Source organism: Solea senegalensis, linkage group LG18 (genome assembly GCF_019176455.1).
Source record: "Solea senegalensis isolate Sse05_10M linkage group LG18, IFAPA_SoseM_1, whole genome shotgun sequence".
Taxonomy (NCBI): Eukaryota; Metazoa; Chordata; class Actinopteri; order Pleuronectiformes; family Soleidae; genus Solea; species Solea senegalensis.
The window spans coordinates 16,296,181-16,315,200 of NC_058041.1; the positions used below are offsets into that span (position 1 = coordinate 16,296,181).

A 19,020-nucleotide genomic window follows, 5' to 3' on the forward strand; every position below is an offset into this window, starting at 1 on the left:
CGCTTTGGATAAAAGCATCTGCTAAAATATATGTAATTATTAATTCCATTTTATATGATTCATTAGCATTTAATGTTCTAAAAAATGTTTGCATCTCAATCACAACATGCTCAGAACATCCATGTTATTGGCCTGTCAAATAATTTCTCTCTATTATTTAACTCTTTATTTTCTAGTATTCCCAGCATATCAATTACTCCAGTGCAGCGTGGGGCGCTGTTTGCGAGACAGCCTCTCTATGTATGCCAGTATCTACAGACAGCTAGCCTGCTAGCTAACAACAACATAAGATCCCTCACGACCGCCGATAGCATTTAACTCAACATAAAGGTGAGTCTGTCCATAATTGAAACGTAGAGCGAAACATAATTACACAAGACGTCTAGTTACACAATAGACGTCTAGTTGCAAATGGCCATTTAGTCTTTGTGGCATTTTCTCCGACATTTGTGTTTGGCTCATGTACAGGGATACGGCTAAATGGCTAGTCGGCTCGATCGCGTTAGCGGACGTGCTAATGTAAGATTGTGGGGGATTATTTTGCTGTAGTGTTGAAGCTATCAGACCTCGGTGTCGTGTTTTTCGTTCCTCTACAAGCGCATTTGTTGTCTACGGGCAGCTTTATTTACAAGCTCAACGAAGGAGACGTTATCTTGATTGTTAGCAGCTTATCAACCTGCTACTGTCATCGCCCACATCCACTGCTCAGTCTGTGTTTATGTCCAGAAACGATCAGCGACAGGTGATATTTATGTAAGAACTTTATAGAAGTGTGTCACTTATATGTAGGTTTCAACTTCGCGAAAAAAAAAAGCCAAACAGGAAAAATACTTTTGTAAATAATACTCGTAGCAATAGGATTAAAATATTCTGTTGTCTTTTGTTCAAGTTCATAGATGGTATGATCTCGAGAATTTAGCCTTGGAATTGTAATTTTCTTGGTCTAAAAAGAGATGAGATTGATTTAGAATCGGCTAGAAATAGACCATAATACCAGCACAGCAATGATTATGACAGTATCAGTATCTTCTCATTGACGTAGATTGATATCGTCATAGCTCTTGAATTAAAGTGGTGACAACAGTAACATACACACACATATATTTATATGTACACTTATACAGTATCTGCACACTAGTCCATTATGATCGGTATTATGAAGATTGTGATGATAGTACTATCTAGTTGAAAATGTGTTTCCAACTGTTTGCCTGTTGTCTTTATTATCATCATTATAAATGGTTGTCATTGGGTATGGCATGATGCAGCTTTTTCGTGGGCGATTCTGATACTAACATCACAAACTCGAGTATCTGTCTGTAGCGATATCAGTCCAATAGAGTCATTTTAGACCTTTTAAAACTAGGAAACTGTTGACACGCTTGTGTTTTACACTCCACTACCATACCATGTATCAGATCTATAGCCTAATAATTAGATTTCTTTTAATCAGATATTCAGATAAGGACATATCATGCAATCTTGCAAAAACTGAAATAATGAGGCAGTTTGATACGGGATTAAGCACATCATTCTAACAATCCAGATATTTTGAAACAGTGAGAGGAGAGAGATTGCTGCATTTACACAGTTATATATTTATTCTAGTTTCCATTCTGTCACTGCTTGTGTCAGTGCTTCAGAAAGATGCTCACTTGTTTGGCTTTCATAAAGTGGGTGGGTCTGCAAAACAGAGCTTTTCATCTCCCATTCCGAATGAATGTAACAAGCAGTCACAGTTAGAAAACTTTCAGTGGTCCTGGAGGTCCATCCATCTGTAGTAAGAGCCACATAAACTGTGTTGGACAATTTGTCGTAGTGTCGCTTCATAAACTTCAGGAATCACTGTGTTGCTGAAGTGACGGCGGGATGGAATATTATACCACGGCTGAAGTACTTTAATCATATGCTGCATCCTGCATCTTCAACGATGGCATAAGGTTGCATATCTTTCACTATAAACACCCCCATTGCTTTACTGTTGCTTTTTCTTACCCGACTCTTTCTTCCTTGTGCTGTCAAGCGTCACACTGGGGTGGAGTCTCTGCAGACAGTAACGTGTGTTGTGCGGTGCTTACATACAGTGACAGCTTTGTCCATCAACTTTTTACCGCTGTCATCTTAGGTTACAGTAATTCTGAAAAGCTCCCACACAGGAGAACGAAACGAAACGATGCTGCTGCTGTGTCCCGAACTGTGACAAGCGTACTGAACTGGACGTATTCTTTGAATGAACCGATCCACCCCTATTAGACAGAAAGACATACTTCCCCCACTGTAACAAATATTTTCTCCCCATAATGAAGAAATAAACATACCACAATGTGACTCAGCATAAATGCTGATTTTTTTATTTACATTCCATGCTGCATAATGTAGCATGTGATATATAGGATTTTTGGACTGTATTGAATTTTGAATTTTTATCTGACCAATAATTGATGCATTTTGACCAGTATTGGTCTAATACTGTATCATTATTGACTCATCCCTAGTTGCCATCTCACTCACTCGCTCATATTCTACCTTTATCCTCCACATGAGGGTTGCAGGGGTGCTGGTGCCAATCTCAGCTGACATTGGGTGAAAGGTGGGGTACACCCTGGACAGGTCACCTGTCCATCACAGGGCCACATATAGAGACAAACAAGCATTTACTCTCACATCTACAGTCAATTTAGAGTATCAGATTTACCTACTCCCCATGTTGTATATTTTTGGACTGTGGAAGGTAACCGGAGAACCCGGAGAAAACCCATGCACACACAGAGAGAACATGCAAACTCCATGGAGAAAGGTCCTTCTTCCAACCAGTTCACGAACCCACTGCTGCAAAGGCAAGAGTGCTAACCACTGCACCAACTGTGTGGCCCTGGTTGCCGTCTCTTTTTACATTCAACCAATTCATACGTCAAATTGTTTGGCTCCCTTCAGGACAGACTTGGTAGTGGCACAGAAAACATGGCTGCCAGCTGGTGCTTAATGTGATGCACATCTAATAATATGTATGCCCTCCTAAGTGTACTTTATTTCAAGAATATGTTTCTAGCTTAATGCACACAGAAGAGTTGTCCGTCCACCACTGATATTATGTCTGTGTTTTTGGAATCCACAGATTTAAGGTAATGACACAAAGCATCAATAGACCAGCAGCTTCTATGTCCCTGTGAGCTAAAAAAATTGAGCTACACATTTCAGTCAGAAAAGGCTGTCTAATAAAGTGTCAAGTATATTCTCGAGTGAGTCTTATCATTTCCTTTTTGTGTGTCCCTACTGGCAGCCATATTTACACTGAGAGTGTGCCTACATGCTGAATGTGTTTTAGTACGTCATACAACCACACTTGTATGACGTACTAAAACATATTCAGCATGTAGGCACACTCTCAGATTATATCAGTGGACACAATATTTGAGGAAACAACTCTTATTTTCTTTCAACTTAAGCATTTAAGTAGAAATTCAAAGACTTCTAACTGTAAGATCACCCGTGCTGCAAACAAGCAAGAGCAACTAATGGAACTATTAAAAAAAACGGGGACCGGTCTCTCCATATCACCTTATTCTTAAAAATTTCAACCGTTTCATGGTATACAACGGTATTTTTTTCAATGCATGAGTATGTGTAAATGCTTCAGCGAGAGAGGCACAGTTGAATGTGTGCGCTCATATTGAGCTTGTGGTCGAGCTAGAGGTGGAGTGGTGGAGTTGTGTATGTGTGTGTCTGTCTGTTAACGTAACTACACACATTGTCAGTGCTCTAAGACGTGTTTTCTGCTAAGTTGGTGGAGTAAATTGCTTGCCGCTGCAATTACTTCCACAGCGGCTTCTTCAGCTAAGCCTTTAGCATGTGTGGTGCAGCAGTGTTGTAAGTGTTGGTAAGAGACAGGTGACTGGAGACATTAGAGATGCATTGAGTTCTCCTCTCCCTTTAACCTCCTGGGTGGGGTGGGGGGGGGGGTTTAAGTCAGGAGTCCAGGCAAAAGGTGAAACCTGCCTGCTAATGCTTTTTTTTGGCCCTGTCAAATCCCCTTCTGTGTAATTGTGAGCCTGCACAAAGTCAGAGATTGGAGCAAGGCAAGCCGATCTCTGTAGCAAAATCAATAGTTCATACCTCACCTAGATTGAGCTTTTAGGAAAGGTAGAGCGCCAGCACCAAGAGCAGAATATGAAACCACTCCCATGGAGCCCCAACATGCGCTGTGCAATCGATCCCCACTCCCTGTACCAATTATAGTTCAAGGTTTGTCCGTGGCTTTACTGCAGTCCTCAAGGACCACGACTTTGGAAATCGACATTGTGTCCACGACAACAAGGGTTGAAATTTGTTTCATTCCCCATTGGAAATTGCTCTCTGAAAATGCCTTTACACGACCCCACCCCCCAAAAAAATGCATTTCCTACCTCTCGTTTTGTTGTGTTCTTTGTTCTCATTCTCCTGACAATGTATACATAGTTGTAGAAATTTGTGCTCAAATATTAAATCTGCATCTGCTAATTCAGCATGTTTCAGTGTATTAGTAAAGAGTTGCATCATTTTCTCAAAACATTGCAAAGTTGCCTGTAGTTGTGCTGTTAGTCATAGATCATTATAGTTTCTCACACAAAAAAATATTTCCTACATCTTCTAGGTTTTGAGTTGGTATTCTAGTGTTTGTTTGTTTTTTTTATTCTCGCCTTTATATTTTCAAATCCTCACCACACTACATTTTGCTCATACAGTCACAGATACTGAATGTATGTATTTTATATGAATAAGTGTACAGATTCCCTGGTTAAAGTTCAGCTGATAGCTATAGAATGTGATACACGTGTAGCCTTTGATCCCCAGGTGACAGTTTGTGTTTTGTTTGATATGTCAACAAGTGGCAACAAGTGATATGTATAACAAGTGGCAACCTGTTATACAAAATAATCCCATTTTGAAGTCTTGGGATTTGATCATTGCTGTGTTGATGTTTTGCAACTAGAAATGTAGAGGCATCAACTGCAACAATGCTCCTTTTGGTGTCCACTCATATGTGTTTAATCCTTGCATCATCTGTTTCTAGGGGGCAAATAGCTTCCATCTGGTGTGTACTTATGCAGATGGACGCCAGGAGTGAACGTTGACAAGTTAAAGTGGCTGACATCTTCACCCTCTCGCTCCCCAACACCCTCTGTCACGCTGGCAATGTCAAGAGTCCCGAGTCCCCCTCCCCCTGCGGAAATGTCCAGCGGGCCTGTGGCCGAGAGCTGGTGTTACACACAGGTAATGTTACTCCACAGTGAACATTGTTATCCCTTAAAACTGAAAATGAATGGGTGTTTTGCTGATGTGTGTGTGTGTATATATATATATATATATATATATATATATATATATATATATATATATATATATATATGTTGTAATAATTTACCCATCAGATCAAAGTGGTGAAGTTCTCTTACATGTGGACCATCAACAACTTCAGCTTCTGTCGCGAGGAGATGGGCGAGGTCATCAAGAGCTCCACCTTCTCGTCTGGGGCTAATGACAAGCTGAAATGGTGGGTGAGAAAAGAGCTACCTTATTTCATCCTATTCACAAGTCCAGCATAATTGTATGGTGTATTGTTCATCTTTAAAGTTCCACTTTTTGTTGTTGTTAGGTTCTAACATGCTTCATGTCCCTCATGTGGAGGATAAAGTGGTAGACAATGAAGTTCAAACATTTCCATAATGGCTTGTAATTCATTTGAATCCCCTAATACTCCTGATATGTCACAGTTTTCACTACTTTATTGACAATTTTAATAATTGTTGCTTCATTAACAGTGTTGCTAGCGATAGAGCGGTCTGTAGAGTAAGATGGAATAAACATTCCTTGAACAGGAAATTACTAGCTATGTTTACGTGTACACACCTAATCAAGAAATGAAAGCTAGATCGGAATAAAAATATCATGTAAACGTGACAATTTGAAAACTCTGGGGTGTCAAACGCCGGTTATTACACCACAATCAGATCATTTAATTTTGAGTCCCTGTAAACGATGGAATTGTGCATTCCAAAAGGAACAAATCTTTTTGTAATGGAGATATTTTGCACATGTAAACTTCACTAGTGACAACAGGAGCAAACTCTGACAACTTTCAGCAGTAAAGGCAAATGCCCCAACAACATTTCTAGTAGTATTTGCCAGAAACTCTCTTTTTATTTACAATATTACCTGTGAATAAGAATGTGCTCTCAGAGTGCACAGATGTCCCTGGAAAGGTCTGCAGAGAGGAAAGCTTAACCTCATGTAGGCATTTCATCTCTTTTTTTTATTAATGTGAACTTTACACTTCACATTCAAAATTTAACAAAAAGACAGAGAGATCTTGACTGTGGTGTCTGGTGTTTTGTTTCAGGTGTTTGCGAGTGAATCCCAAGGGCCTAGATGAGGAGAGTAAAGACTACCTGTCTCTCTACCTGCTGCTGGTCAGCTGTCCAAAGGCGGAGGTGCGCGCCAAGTTCAAGTTCTCCATTCTCAACGCCAAGGGAGAGGAGACCAAAGCCATGGGTGAGTCTGCTGGTTAGCATAAACCAGGAGGAATAAATAAAAATTCCTCTGTGCAGTTTGTAATTTTACATTTTGTCCTTGACGTAGATTTAATCTCTGTGATTTTTGTATGTGCCGGTTGTCTGCAGAAAGCCAGAGAGCATATCGCTTTGTCCAGGGGAAGGACTGGGGATTTAAAAAGTTCATCCGGAGAGACTTCCTCCTTGATGAGGCCAACGGACTTCTACCTGACGACAAGCTGACACTCTTCTGTGAGGTAACGGCACGGTTGTTGTGTTCAATTTGTACTTTTACATTCCAATATTCCGTGTAGAGCTTTTTGTCCTGCATGTTTCTCATTTAGTTTATCTCCCGCAGGTGAGTGTGGTGCAAGACTCTGTCAACATATCTGGCCAGAACACCATGAACATGGTAAAGGTGCCTGACTGCAGGCTAGCAGACGAACTTGGGGGCCTGTGGGAGAACTCGCGCTTCACGGACTGTTCGCTCTGTGTGGCTGGACAGGAGTTCCAGGCTCACAAAGCCATCCTGGCAGGTACAAGTGGAGACTTTGCCCTCTGACTGTTGCTTGTTGCCATTATTTCTCACCCATTTTCCTGTTGTCGTAACCTTCCTCCACATCTCTGCTTCCAGCCCGATCCCCAGTATTCAGCGCCATGTTTGAGCATGAGATGGAGGAGAGCAAAAAGGTGAGCGACTTTTTTTATTCTTCTTTTCTCTATTCTAAATATGTGTGTTTTGTTCCCATGACATAGCAGCAGCAGCAGCTCAGGTTTGCATTGCTGTGTTAAGGATTTTGTGTAGTCACGAGGCTGCGGCACAGAGCTGTGTGCTGGAACTGAATGATCGTGCACCTGAAATGAAATTGTCCTGTCGTGTTTGAGGGTCAGGATTCATCCCTCACTGACAAAGCTGCAGAAGCATGGAATTGCTTTTTTTCTAGTTGTGCAAGAAATGAAATTGCTTTAGAAGCTGCACAGATTTTGTTACTGTTACTTCTTGTTGCTGAGATAAAAAAAAACTGTTTCACTCAATTATATTAGCATTCTTTTTGTATTTCGTAAAGCAGTCAAAAAAAAAACTAGAGCCGTCAAATTAAATTTTAATTTAATTGTACAATTTTCTGTAATTAAATTTTGCGAAAATAAACCTTGAGTTTATAACAGATATTTGTTTATATAAAATCATGGAATAGAGAGAGAGAATTAAATTATTAAATGAATGCGTTAACGCTGACAAAAAAAAATAAATTATGTTTTCACAATAACAAAACATCTTCTAACATCCCAATTAAGAGTTTTGCTGAAATACTAAGAAAAACATAAGATCTCAAGAGAGATAAAAAGTGGAATAAACTTTATAACAATTCTAATTGAAGAACAGTCAAATTGATTTTTGCCAATATCATGACATCATCAATATATGTACTCCTTATAATAGACACAAACACTGCAAATGAAGAGCTGCTGGACCAGCTGCAGAGAGCTCTTCTCAGAATGTTGAATATTGAAAATTAAAGATATAAGGCTGCAACTAATGATTATTTTCATAATCAACTCATCTGTCGATTATTTTCTTGATTAATTGAGTATTTGTTTGGTCCAGAAAATGTCTTGTTCTGTCCACAAACTAAAGTTATTCCGTTTTAATCATTTCTTTGCTATGTGGAGCAAAGAAACCAGAATACATTCACATTTAAGAAGTTGAAAAATCTGAAAACTTGTTTTAATTATTGAAAAAAACACAAAATAGTAATCGATGAATGAATGAATGAAGCTTGTGTCATTAATCAAACCTTCTTGTCTGTTTCCTGTCAGAACCGCGTGGAGATCAACGATGTGGAGCCCGAGGTTTTTAAAGAGATGATGTGCTTCATTTACACAGACAAGGCTCCCAACCTGGACAAGATGGCCGATGACTTGCTGGCAGCAGCTGACAAGGTAATATAACAGTACAATACAACTCCAAGAGGAAGATACAGTATCACTGAAAAAGAAATCGCAACACATGATCATACATCTATGTGGCTTTCTTCAGGTCTTTCTCACTGTTGGAGAGTCCCAGGTTCTAAAGCCCTGTGTGTGTCCCTGTGTGTGTCCCGTGTGTGTCCCTGTGTGTGTCCCGTGTGTCTCGTGGAGCTGAAATTTTGCACGTCTGGACGCTTTTTTCTGGCTTCCTCTCTACAAAGCTCCACCCCCACCCCCCAAATTTTCAGTGTACATATTTTTACCAATAACAAGTTTGCTGGCAAGTATGCTAACGTCTCAGCTAGCAAGCTAACCTAGTAGTTCATGAAAAATGGTTGAGCAGATACCTTTACATCAATAACAAAAAACAGAGAAAGTGTAAATGTACATAAACACATGTAGAACAGAGAGTTTATCCCAAAGATACTTATAAGATAAGTGCAACGGCAAGAATGCCAGGTTGGCATCGGGTTTGCGCGCTTCTGTGTTTTTCAGTTCTTGCCATTCGGAAAAAAAGCTGGTCCCCTCGCTCGGTCACGGTCAGACAGTCGAAACGTCTTCCTTCGTCAACAGTTTTCTCTGCTTCGTTTTGAACATCTAAAATAACGCTATCACTGCCTAGTTGTCTGGCTAGGGTGTGTGTTTGTATTGCCTTGAAGCACATTCATGTTTCTCGCAAGACCTCCCGATACTGAGGACTCTGGGTCGGCTGCCCTGATCTCGCAAGGTTGGTTTTCCACTAACAGACACTAGGGGGAGTGGAGACAGCCCCCAATCTCCCTGCAACAAGACCTTTAACAGTCACAGTGACTCTGAAGCTGTTGGGGGTAAAAATCCTGCATAGCTCCACTTTAATCAGCATTGTGTGTACTTACTTGACAGTGGTTTGAATGACATTTGTTCATCTCTCTCTCTCTCTCTGTGTTAGTATGCCCTGGAGAGACTGAAGGTGATGTGTGAGGATGCTCTGTGCACCAGTCTGTCTGTGGAAAATGCTGCTGAGATCCTCATCCTGGCTGACCTGCACAGTGCTGACCAGCTCAAAACACAGGCTGTTGACTTCATCAACTAGTGAGTTCACACACAGAAAAGCTCATCATCACATGTGATTGAGGTTTTCAGCAGCTGTTTTCTCTTTTTCCTTTGGCATCATTTCATCACCGACTATTGAGGATCCAGTCTCATCCTCTCACCTCAGATCTCAGTGTCGTAGTTAATGATTCATTTTCACATGTCCCCCCCCTTCCTCAAGTAGTCTGTCTGTGTGATGTTATTAAACTGACATATCAGGGCAACCTGACTCACTCCTTACCAGGTCTGCCTTCACCTCCTGTGTTCACTCACTATCACTCAGATGAATGTGTGATGGTAACACATCAGCCTGAACGTGTGTCTGTGCCAATGTTCAGCTCACACATTCTTCTTTAGATTTCTTCTCTCCCTTAAAGTGATACTTCAGGACTGACACATACGCCATGTTTCCACTGAGTGAAACAGTTCACTTTGGTACAGTATGTATACGTTTTTGTGTTTCCATTAGGAATAGTACCAAAATAACCAGCCCCAAACGTTCCGCCCTTTGACATCCTTCCCTTGGGGTACCAGAGTAAAATGGTATAGGTCAAGTCTGACCCAGGACATTCCAAACTGCACCGTACTGTACCAAACTGAATCGTACCACGAAAGAAAGACCGCAATAACAGAGAAGTTTGGCAGACTTTTTAGTTTTGGACTAGCAAATACGGAGACCTTTGGAAAAAGATGATGCAGGAAAATCTCTGTTTGACGGTCTGCTATAAGAAATCTTTGTTCTTAGATCTAGATCTCCCAGCAGAGATAGTTAGAAAGCGAGATGTCTCACTCTCCACAGTGTGGAAATGCCGTGTGAAGAATGAACTGACAATTCAATTAGTTGGTGACTACTGTAAATACCAGGGTATGTGTGAGGAATTTTGATTGAAATACGTAAAAATAACAATAACAATAATAATAATAATAATAAGAGTCATGTATCTCCGGTCCATCTTAATCTAATTTTACTATATAAAGTGTGTGAAGTATATGTGAGGAAGAGGAGGATGATGAGAGAGCAAATTGTCTTATTGGGAATAAATCTTCCTCCTGTGTAAAGTCTGTAGCTGACTTAGCTGATGTTAACGTTGGCGACAATGGTGTTCGTTTGAGAGCTAAATATTTTCAAGTTTGAGAACCACTGCCTAAAACCATTTGTATTTCTCCTTCCTTCTCTCTCTCGTCCTCCAGCCACGCTGCAGAGGTGATGGAGACGGCCGGCTGGAAGTCCATGGTGGCGTCTCACCCTCACCTTGTGGCAGAAGCCTACCGCTCGCTGGCCTCGGCCCAGTGTCCGTTCCTCGGACCCCCGCGCAAACGCCTCAAACAGTCCTAACAGCCCGAGGACAGAGTCATATACAACTCTGTCATATACACACACACACTTTCACACGTACAAACATGAAAGACACAGACCTCCAACACAGGGGTAAGATCTCCCCTCATTGTTACCTACTACTACCTACAGCCCACCCTGCCCCCAAAAAATTTTTCCTTCTGCCCCATCCAAACCTGCTGTATTTAGTCTCTTCAAAAGATGAAGGGGAGGAGGAGGAGGAGGAGGGCGGCGTGGAAGAGAGGGAGAGGTGGGTATCGTGAAGTGGACGTAATGTTGTTTACGAAAGAACCACACACCCACTTCCTTTTCTGCTCGGCTCCTGACGTTGTGCTCTTCTCTGCGTGTGAGAAACAAAAACCCTTAGACGTCCTGCTTATTCCTACTTTGGAATCCGTTCACAAGGAAGACTGAACACACAAGAACCCCACAAGGAGCCGAGTGTCTGGACATTTCAGAGGCTTCACGGACAAGTGCAGACAAATGAGACATTTCTCTGCTCTGGTCTTAGTGTTTGGAGCAGAGCAGCTGGAGAAGCCCCCAAACCTTAAGGACACATGGGCCTGCGAGGGACTACAGAAAAAGCTACATACTAGAAGTGCTGCCCCCCCGAGAAAGGCAACCAAGGGCTAGTCAGGAAAAAAAGCTGAAAATGGGACAAAAATCGACAGAAATTTTCCTAAAGAAAGTTGGAAAAACATTGCACTAAAATCACAGATTACCCCCCGTCAACCCTTACCAGCAGTGAAGTCGAAGTACTATAGGTAAGCACACGTTTGAAGCACGCTTCATGGAAGCTGGACCACCAAGAACAAATTCCCTTTAACAAGATTTATCAGCAAGTGACAGAAACGACATACACACACTCCCATTTACACAAGTCTTCATCTGCGTCCGTTTTCATTTTTATTTTAATAGCCAGGAATACAAAGCCGTATAGAGAGGAGACAGAGAATAGCTACGCACAACTGGATGTGTCATTCCTGGAGAAACAGTATTTTGTGTGTCTTTGGAAACCTTGAGATAAAAGTCCAAGGTGTCACGAGACACAGAACAGAATCTCAAGTAAAAAAAAAAAACTATTGGATTAAGTGGGGCATGTTAATGTTCTTTTTATGATGGAATTATCATTATTTTCTTCCCCGTAGAACTGTCATTTCTATCATTTTTCAATAGGAATTTGTACAGACGCGCGTTTTTGAAGATGTGTAAAACAAAAGCATTTTCAATCGTGAAATTGAAAGAAAAAAAAGTCGTCGTTAAGACTGAGGGGGAAAATGGATTTGAAATGAACACGTTTTAATGTTCAGAAAGGGCAGAATGTGGAAAAAGGAGTTAAAAAAAACAAACCACATGAATTACATTGAAAGTTATGGTCATCGATAGAAGGAACCATTGTTGTTTCTTTCCTGTAGATATTGCTGGTTATCATGAGAAGTGACACTTAGTTGTTGCCATTTTTTGTTCCCTAAAGAATAAACCACAACTATTTTGTATTGAATGCAATGTAGACTTTGTGTTGGTATTTTTGTATGACTTATGTCGAGACTCCACAAAAATAGGTCACATTTTGAGTAAAGATATTTGTGTGCAGCTGAGACATTCCTGTATTTAATTTTGTAACAAAAATCCCCCCAAAGTGAAGAAAATTTAAAATTTCACCTGATTCTGAATGAGTCTGGACCAACTCTTGTGTCAACAGAGGACTTTATAACTCCTGCTGTTATAGCAAACATGTACCACGCATGGTACATGTTTGCTATAACAGCAGGAGTTTTATACTATATTTAGGCTGTGGCTGCTAACTGTACACATCACATGTGCACTTTGTCTCCTTTTCTTCTCTCCTTTCCTCACACACACAGTACCCACAAGGACAAACCTTCTGTTAAAGGGCCAGACTCAACCCTTTAAAACAAACTGACAAACCAAAAGCTGTTTAAAATTATTGGTCTTGAGTATTTAAATTAAAAATAGATTCAATCATTCTTACTACCTGAACCTTTTCTTCTGTGCAGTCTAATCAGCTGATGTGGATCAATTTGTGTGGCCACCTAGTGGTTGCTATAGCGACGGCCCCTCAGGAGATTTAGAGCAGGCTCGTTAATAATTTGTGGTGGGACTCCATTAAATACAAATGATCTAATTAAGTAGGTACTTTGTGATTAATTAATCACAATTAATCGCATATCAATATTATTATCAGTCCATCAATTACTTTATCCTCCACCAGAGTTGCGCGGGGGGTGCTGTGCCAATCTCAGCTGACATAGGGCGATAGGCGGGGTACACCCTGGACAGTTCTATCAATTATTATTGACTGATTAAATTCATAGATATATATTTAATAACAAACAACTCTGAAACCCGTCCAAAAGTTGGTCAGTTTGTGTTGTGGTCTATGGAGAAGCTGGATGGTTCTCGTCTCACTCAGACTGTGCTTTGGTCGTCACATTGTATGAAAATAATATTTTTCCTAACCCTCTGGGTCAAGAGCAAACTATACTCCTATAATATTTATTTTGTAACTTGGGTCATGATAGTTAGTTCCCACATTAAAAGTCTGGGAAAGACTGACAGTTTTTTCTTTTTTTTTCTTTCACAAGGTTCTTTGCATTATTTCTCAAGAAATCTCATAATGTTAAATAATAATAAATTAATTGGTGAAAACATGACTTTAGTCAAAAGTGAAAAACACTGAATTTGTCATAGCTTTTATTTGAAGATTATAGGTCATTCAAAAAAAATAAACATTGCTACAGCTCATCACCAGAATTATACATATTTCTGTATATATAATTTAACATTAACGCATGGACCATTTAGTTTGAGGCGATATTGCTCATGTACAATAAATGAATAATCATTTTTCATTGACTGACAATCAGTTGTTATACAATCAAATACATTTGACAAGTACAACTCGTCTAGGCTACATTAAGCAGATTGAAAATGACATTACCATTTTTTAAAAGATACATGTAGAAACATTATTATATAGCGTTCTCGTTATAGCGTGGCGCGTTCAAGCAATAGTTGTTTTTTTTTTAGTGTGTTTGTATGAGTTACTGATACAGTTAGTGCTAACTGCACTGTGAGCAGCGCCAACTGGAGACACTGAGGCTCACTCTCATCCGCTACTGTCGTCATCACGAAGGTCAATTGTGTTATTTTGGTGATTTCTGAGTTTGAGATCCTTCATTTGACGCGACGCAAACTTACCAAACTAGGCAGCGGCAGACCAGCAGCTCCTATCAGAATTGTACATTTCCCTTCGTAGTTGGAATATTGTCTGAAATCAATGTTTCCCTGCTGGAGGCCATGTCGTCAGTTATCCAGATGTGGAGTGTTAAAATTCAAATTCAAAGTCCAAATTGCGCAAATTGATGTGCGGCACCAAGTCAGTCGAGGCAAGAGAGCAACGAGAGCTGTAATCTAACTCACTGCTGACGCAACAGCTGGAACGCCAGGTCGGCATCGGGTTTGCACGCTTCTGTGTTTTTCAGTTCTTGTCTTTCGTAAAAAGCCAGTCCGATGTTTACTAACTCTAAACCTCTCTGCGACAACGGTTTTCTCTGCTTCCTTTTCGCTCAGCTCTGTCTAAAATAATGTTATCACTGTTAGAAATCCTGCCTAGTTTTGCTTTAAATGGCTTGTTGCGGGGAGACTTTGTTCGTGGGGGCCTCTCCAATCCGCCTACTTTCTATTAGCCTTGCGAGACCAGGGCCACTGACCAGGAGTCGTCAGAATCAGGAGGTCTCGCGAAATCACAAAGCATTTTTTCACCTGGTGAAAAAGGAGCAGAGAAAACCGTTGTTGGGGGAAGTGAGGAAGAGGAAACAACTGTTTGACCACACACGAGTAAACATAGGAATGGCTTGTTTTTTTTTTGAATGGTGAGAATTAAAAACACAGGAAGCAGATAAAGCGGTCGACAACGGATGGAAGTTTATGTCGGTGTCGTAAAAATGTGTACGCTAAAAAAAAAGCGACCAGACTTACAAAGTTACGCTTTAACTGAACTCCTCTTTGCGTGCGCGAGTATTGAAACTTGGATGTCCAGTTGTCTTTGCCTGGTTTTATCCAGAGGGCAGGTAGGCCCCTGGATTCTGGTCACTGGAGTCCGGACACACTTTCTGCACCAGTCTGTAGTCTGTGCTGTAGAAAGACACATAGATGCAGATGACCTGGAAAGGTTTGGAGCACATCCAGGTGACATAGCTCTGAGTCTGCTCCTGATCACACGTCTTTGATGGGTCGTAGTTGCACAGCATCACCTTCTTGTTGCGCTCGGTTTTCTCGTAGTCCACCCAGCAGCTGAACGCCTTGGAGTCTTTTGGGTTGACCACACTTTGGCGCTGTAGGTCAAACTCCACTTCTTTCGTCAGTGGGACAAGGCTGATGGAGATGTTGCCCACACCGGTGGAGTTGTGGCGGAAGTACACTCCAAGGGAGCCATTGTCATGATCCACGATCTTACCCATTATCAGCAAGTTCAGTTTGACCGTCTTGATGTTGGAGTAAAAATCTCCCCAACTGAACTTCCGGGAGAATTTGGATGTACCATGAACTTTCATGATGGGCCGAAGCTTGAGCTTCAAGGAAGAGTTGGAGTGTGACTGGGAGTGTCCAGCTAGTATTTCCCAAAATCCCTGCTTCGGAAAAGGGATGAAGGAACTAATGGGGAGTTTGGCGTTTTGCTTGTGATTCCTACTTTGAAGAGATGGGTTCTGCTGTGAAGAAGACTCATGTTCTCTGTTGAGTTCAGGCGATGCTCTCAAGTCGCCATTATGACACTGACCGAGAACCAACTGGACAAAAAACATGGCAGAAATTAGACTTAGATTACACCTGGAGGTACTTCTGACCCTCCTCCCTCACCAAAGACTTCTTTTGTTATTTCTCTTTTTGTTGTGGTCGTTTTTCTTAGTAGATAGTTCAGGGTTTCGTGGTTGTATGAGGTACGGTTACATAGGCACTGTCCAAAAACTAGTCTTATCGTATCATCAGCATTTCATACACATAGAGACAGAATTTTGGGAGCGCTGAAATGATTTATGGAAACGTGTCCCAGAGTGATGTTATATATTATAATGTACTCATTCAATAACTTTATTTAAAAGAAAAAAACTTGCTTTACGTGCATGCATTTCATTAGGTCGGCAGTTTGTGAAGTTGCTAAGATCAGTCATATTTTGTGTGAGCCACTGTGTTTCAGTCACTAACTCATGAAACCACGCTTTAAAAAACAACAACCCTGAACTATCCCTTGAAGGACAGAGAATGTTGCCCCTTGTTAAGCCCTATGATTGGTACTGATTGTAAAATGATACAAACTTGTCCCAAGTCCTTTATTTTTATTTAGTACAGGTATAAATAATGTAGTGAATATAAAAAAGGTTTAATTAGTTATGTTTAGTCTAACAAATTGTGACATTTTGACAAATAATTCAACATCAATCCATAACATAACTTAATATAATATAATATAATATAAGATTATATGATATATAACATAACGTAACCTAACCTAACCTAGCATAATAGAATAGAATAGAATAGAATAAAGCACATACCAAACAAATGATTCCTTTCAGAACTACTGATGCAAAGCAGTGGCAGAGCAACATCTCCATAATGCATAGAATATCCATCCACTCTCATGTGAAGTTGGTTAAGATTTGGAGGTCCGTGTTCAGTGGCAGCTCCATCCACACTGAGACACTCTGTTACCAGGCACTGCAGCCTCAACACACACGCACGCACACACACACGCACACACACACACACAGAGGTTTCTCAGGTCTGGAGGATTGAATACTCTCTTTTGCTGTGTCTGCATTCTCACCCTCTTTTCTTTCATCCCTTGCTCTCTCATGCACACACCTGCCCTCTCCCTGCCCCAGGATAGAACCAGTGAAGTCTTTAAACTTCAGCCTTTTTCTGCAGGAACATGAAAAAGAACTCTCCCGCGCCAAAGTCTTTAGCTCACAGAAACACGGGAGCTGCTGCTCCATTGGTGTCACTTATGGAAAGTTTTTTTTTGGATTTCAAATCAGTGGTTTTCCAATAACACATTTTAACGTACTGACGGAGGCAGCAGTGGATCAACAAGTCCTATGTTGTTGATTTTCTCTGAGGACTTTGGTGCAGGAGAGTGAGCAGTTTGTGACGTGAGGCTTTTGTGTGATGCTGGTTCTAGACTGACATAATTTGAACTATCCCTTTAACCATCACAAATTATTTCTTTGCCCCAACTCTTAATCCTATATATGTATATACTGTATATATTTATATGTACTGTATATATATTCTGGTGTTTCTTATTCATGTTTAAAATTCATTACAAATTAATTACAAATAAATATATATATTTAGGATTATATATATATATATATATATATATATATATATATATATATATATATATATATATATATATATATATATATATTCTGTTTCTTATTCATGTTTAAAAATTCATTACAAATTAATTACAAATAAATATATATATTTAGGATTATATATATATATATATATATATATATATATATATATATATATATATTCTGGTGTTTCTTATTCATGTTTAAAATTCATTACAAATTAATTACAAATAAATATATATATTTAGGATTATATATATATATATATATATATATATATTCTGGTGTTTATTCATGTTTAAAATTCATTACAAATTAATAACAAATAAATATATATATTTAGGATTATATATATATATATATATATATATATATATATATATATATATTCTGGTGTTTCTTATTCATGTTTAAAATTCATTACAAATTAATTACAAATAAATATATATATTTAGGATTTAATATATATATATATATATAAATATATATATATATTTATATATATGTTTTCTATTCTTATGTTTAAAATTCATTACAAATTAATTACAAATATATATATATATATATATATATATATATATATATATATATATGTATATATATATATATATATATATATATATATATATATATATATATATATATATATATATATATATATATATATATATATATATTCTGGTGTTTCTTATTCATGTTTAAAATTCATTACAGCAAAATTCTTCATAGTGGGATGAATAAATGACGGTCATCGTATCTTACACTCCATCAGTTTGAGGGTTTAGTTTTCTTGTCACACTGCCACCCTGTGGCCAGATAGGAAAGTCCAGAGCACGTAGATCGGTATAAGTTACTGTCGAACTATAAATAAAATAAACACATAACAATTGATTCTGTACCGTTTTGCAATGAAGCGCATTGAGGTGATACGCGGTAACTACAGTTAACCGATGACTTCCGATTACGATTTACGTGATTTACTTACGCAGCCAATCAATCTCCTTAACAGTGCGTCATGCGTCGGTAACTGCGCCGGTAAATGTGGAGCGGTAAAGGAGATCTCACAGACGGTGAGAGAGTGAAGATTTAGTTTCAAGAATCCTTTAGTTTAATTTGGACCAGCTGTAAATGTGCCACTTCAAAGCGATTTTGTTTTGTTATCATGTGCAATGATCATTTTGTTGTACGGCAACAGGTGATGTGGTCCGGCAGTGCCACCTTGTGGTCAGTTCTGGTCAGTTTTGTTTTTGAGGAGTGACGTTTCTTCTTCATGTGTTTGTGTTGTTTTATGACGCTGCTGCTGGAACATGCTGTGTGTGTGTGTGTGCCACGGGGATTGGGGATTATCAGTAGTGTTTATTGTGACTTTAGCGCTGCATGTGGAAGTTTCTTCACTTAAGGACAGTCAGTAGAGTCCACTCACGCTCGTGCATCGTCATGCTGATTGATTTATTATTAGCCGCGTGATTTTTTGTTCACGAAAGAAAAGTGTCATTGTTTGTTTATACAAGTAAACTGCACGCCAGGCTCAAAAGCAGTATGTATGTTATTTGTGAACTTGGATTTATTTCATATAATTATTATTTAAAAGCCTGTTTAAAATGCCTTGTATTTAATGTGATTAATATGTGAATATGATTTTAATGGTGAAACTACATTCTGCAGCTATGGCCATCAACCTGGACAAAGTCTACAGCCACTGGAGAAGTGAGGACAGCCGGGGGAAAACAAG

The 19,020-nt window shown here is 39.4% G+C and overlaps 2 protein-coding genes across 2 annotated transcripts; one reads left to right on the forward strand and one right to left on the reverse strand.

Annotated features, from left to right (window-relative positions):
* Positions 1-239: 239 nt before the first annotated feature.
* On the forward strand, positions 240-10,980 carry LOC122758826 (speckle-type POZ protein). The gene is made up of 10 exons (XM_044013159.1): positions 240-330; positions 5,051-5,250; positions 5,409-5,530; positions 6,377-6,528; positions 6,657-6,784; positions 6,886-7,063; positions 7,162-7,217; positions 8,346-8,468; positions 9,424-9,566; positions 10,758-10,980. Exons 2-10 carry the CDS (start codon positions 5,173-5,175, stop codon positions 10,900-10,902), a joined length of 1,125 nt encoding a protein of 374 aa, XP_043869094.1. The 5' UTR covers positions 240-330; positions 5,051-5,172; the 3' UTR covers positions 10,903-10,980.
* Positions 10,981-14,889: 3,909 nt separating this feature from the next.
* On the reverse strand, positions 14,890-16,765 carry LOC122759557 (neurexophilin-1-like). The gene is made up of 2 exons (XM_044014485.1): positions 16,751-16,765; positions 14,890-15,713 (listed from the first exon to the last, which is right to left on the reverse strand). The coding sequence occupies exons 1-2, from the start codon at positions 16,763-16,765 to the stop codon at positions 14,982-14,984; spliced, it is 747 nt and encodes a 248-aa protein (XP_043870420.1). The 3' UTR covers positions 14,890-14,981.
* Positions 16,766-19,020: the final 2,255 nt, after the last annotated feature.

Excerpts from the sequence above, each read along its gene's own strand:
- LOC122758826 (XM_044013159.1), top strand. The coding sequence starts at position 5,173 with ATGTCAAGAGTCCCGAGTCCCCCTCCCCCTGCGGAAATGTCCAGCGGG. Across the intron at positions 7,064-7,161 it reads TCACAAAGCCATCCTGGCAG|CCCGATCCCCAGTATTCAGC; the intron begins GTACAAGTGGAG and ends CTCTGCTTCCAG. Across the intron at positions 9,567-10,757 it reads GCTGTTGACTTCATCAACTA|CCACGCTGCAGAGGTGATGG; the intron begins GTGAGTTCACAC and ends CTCGTCCTCCAG.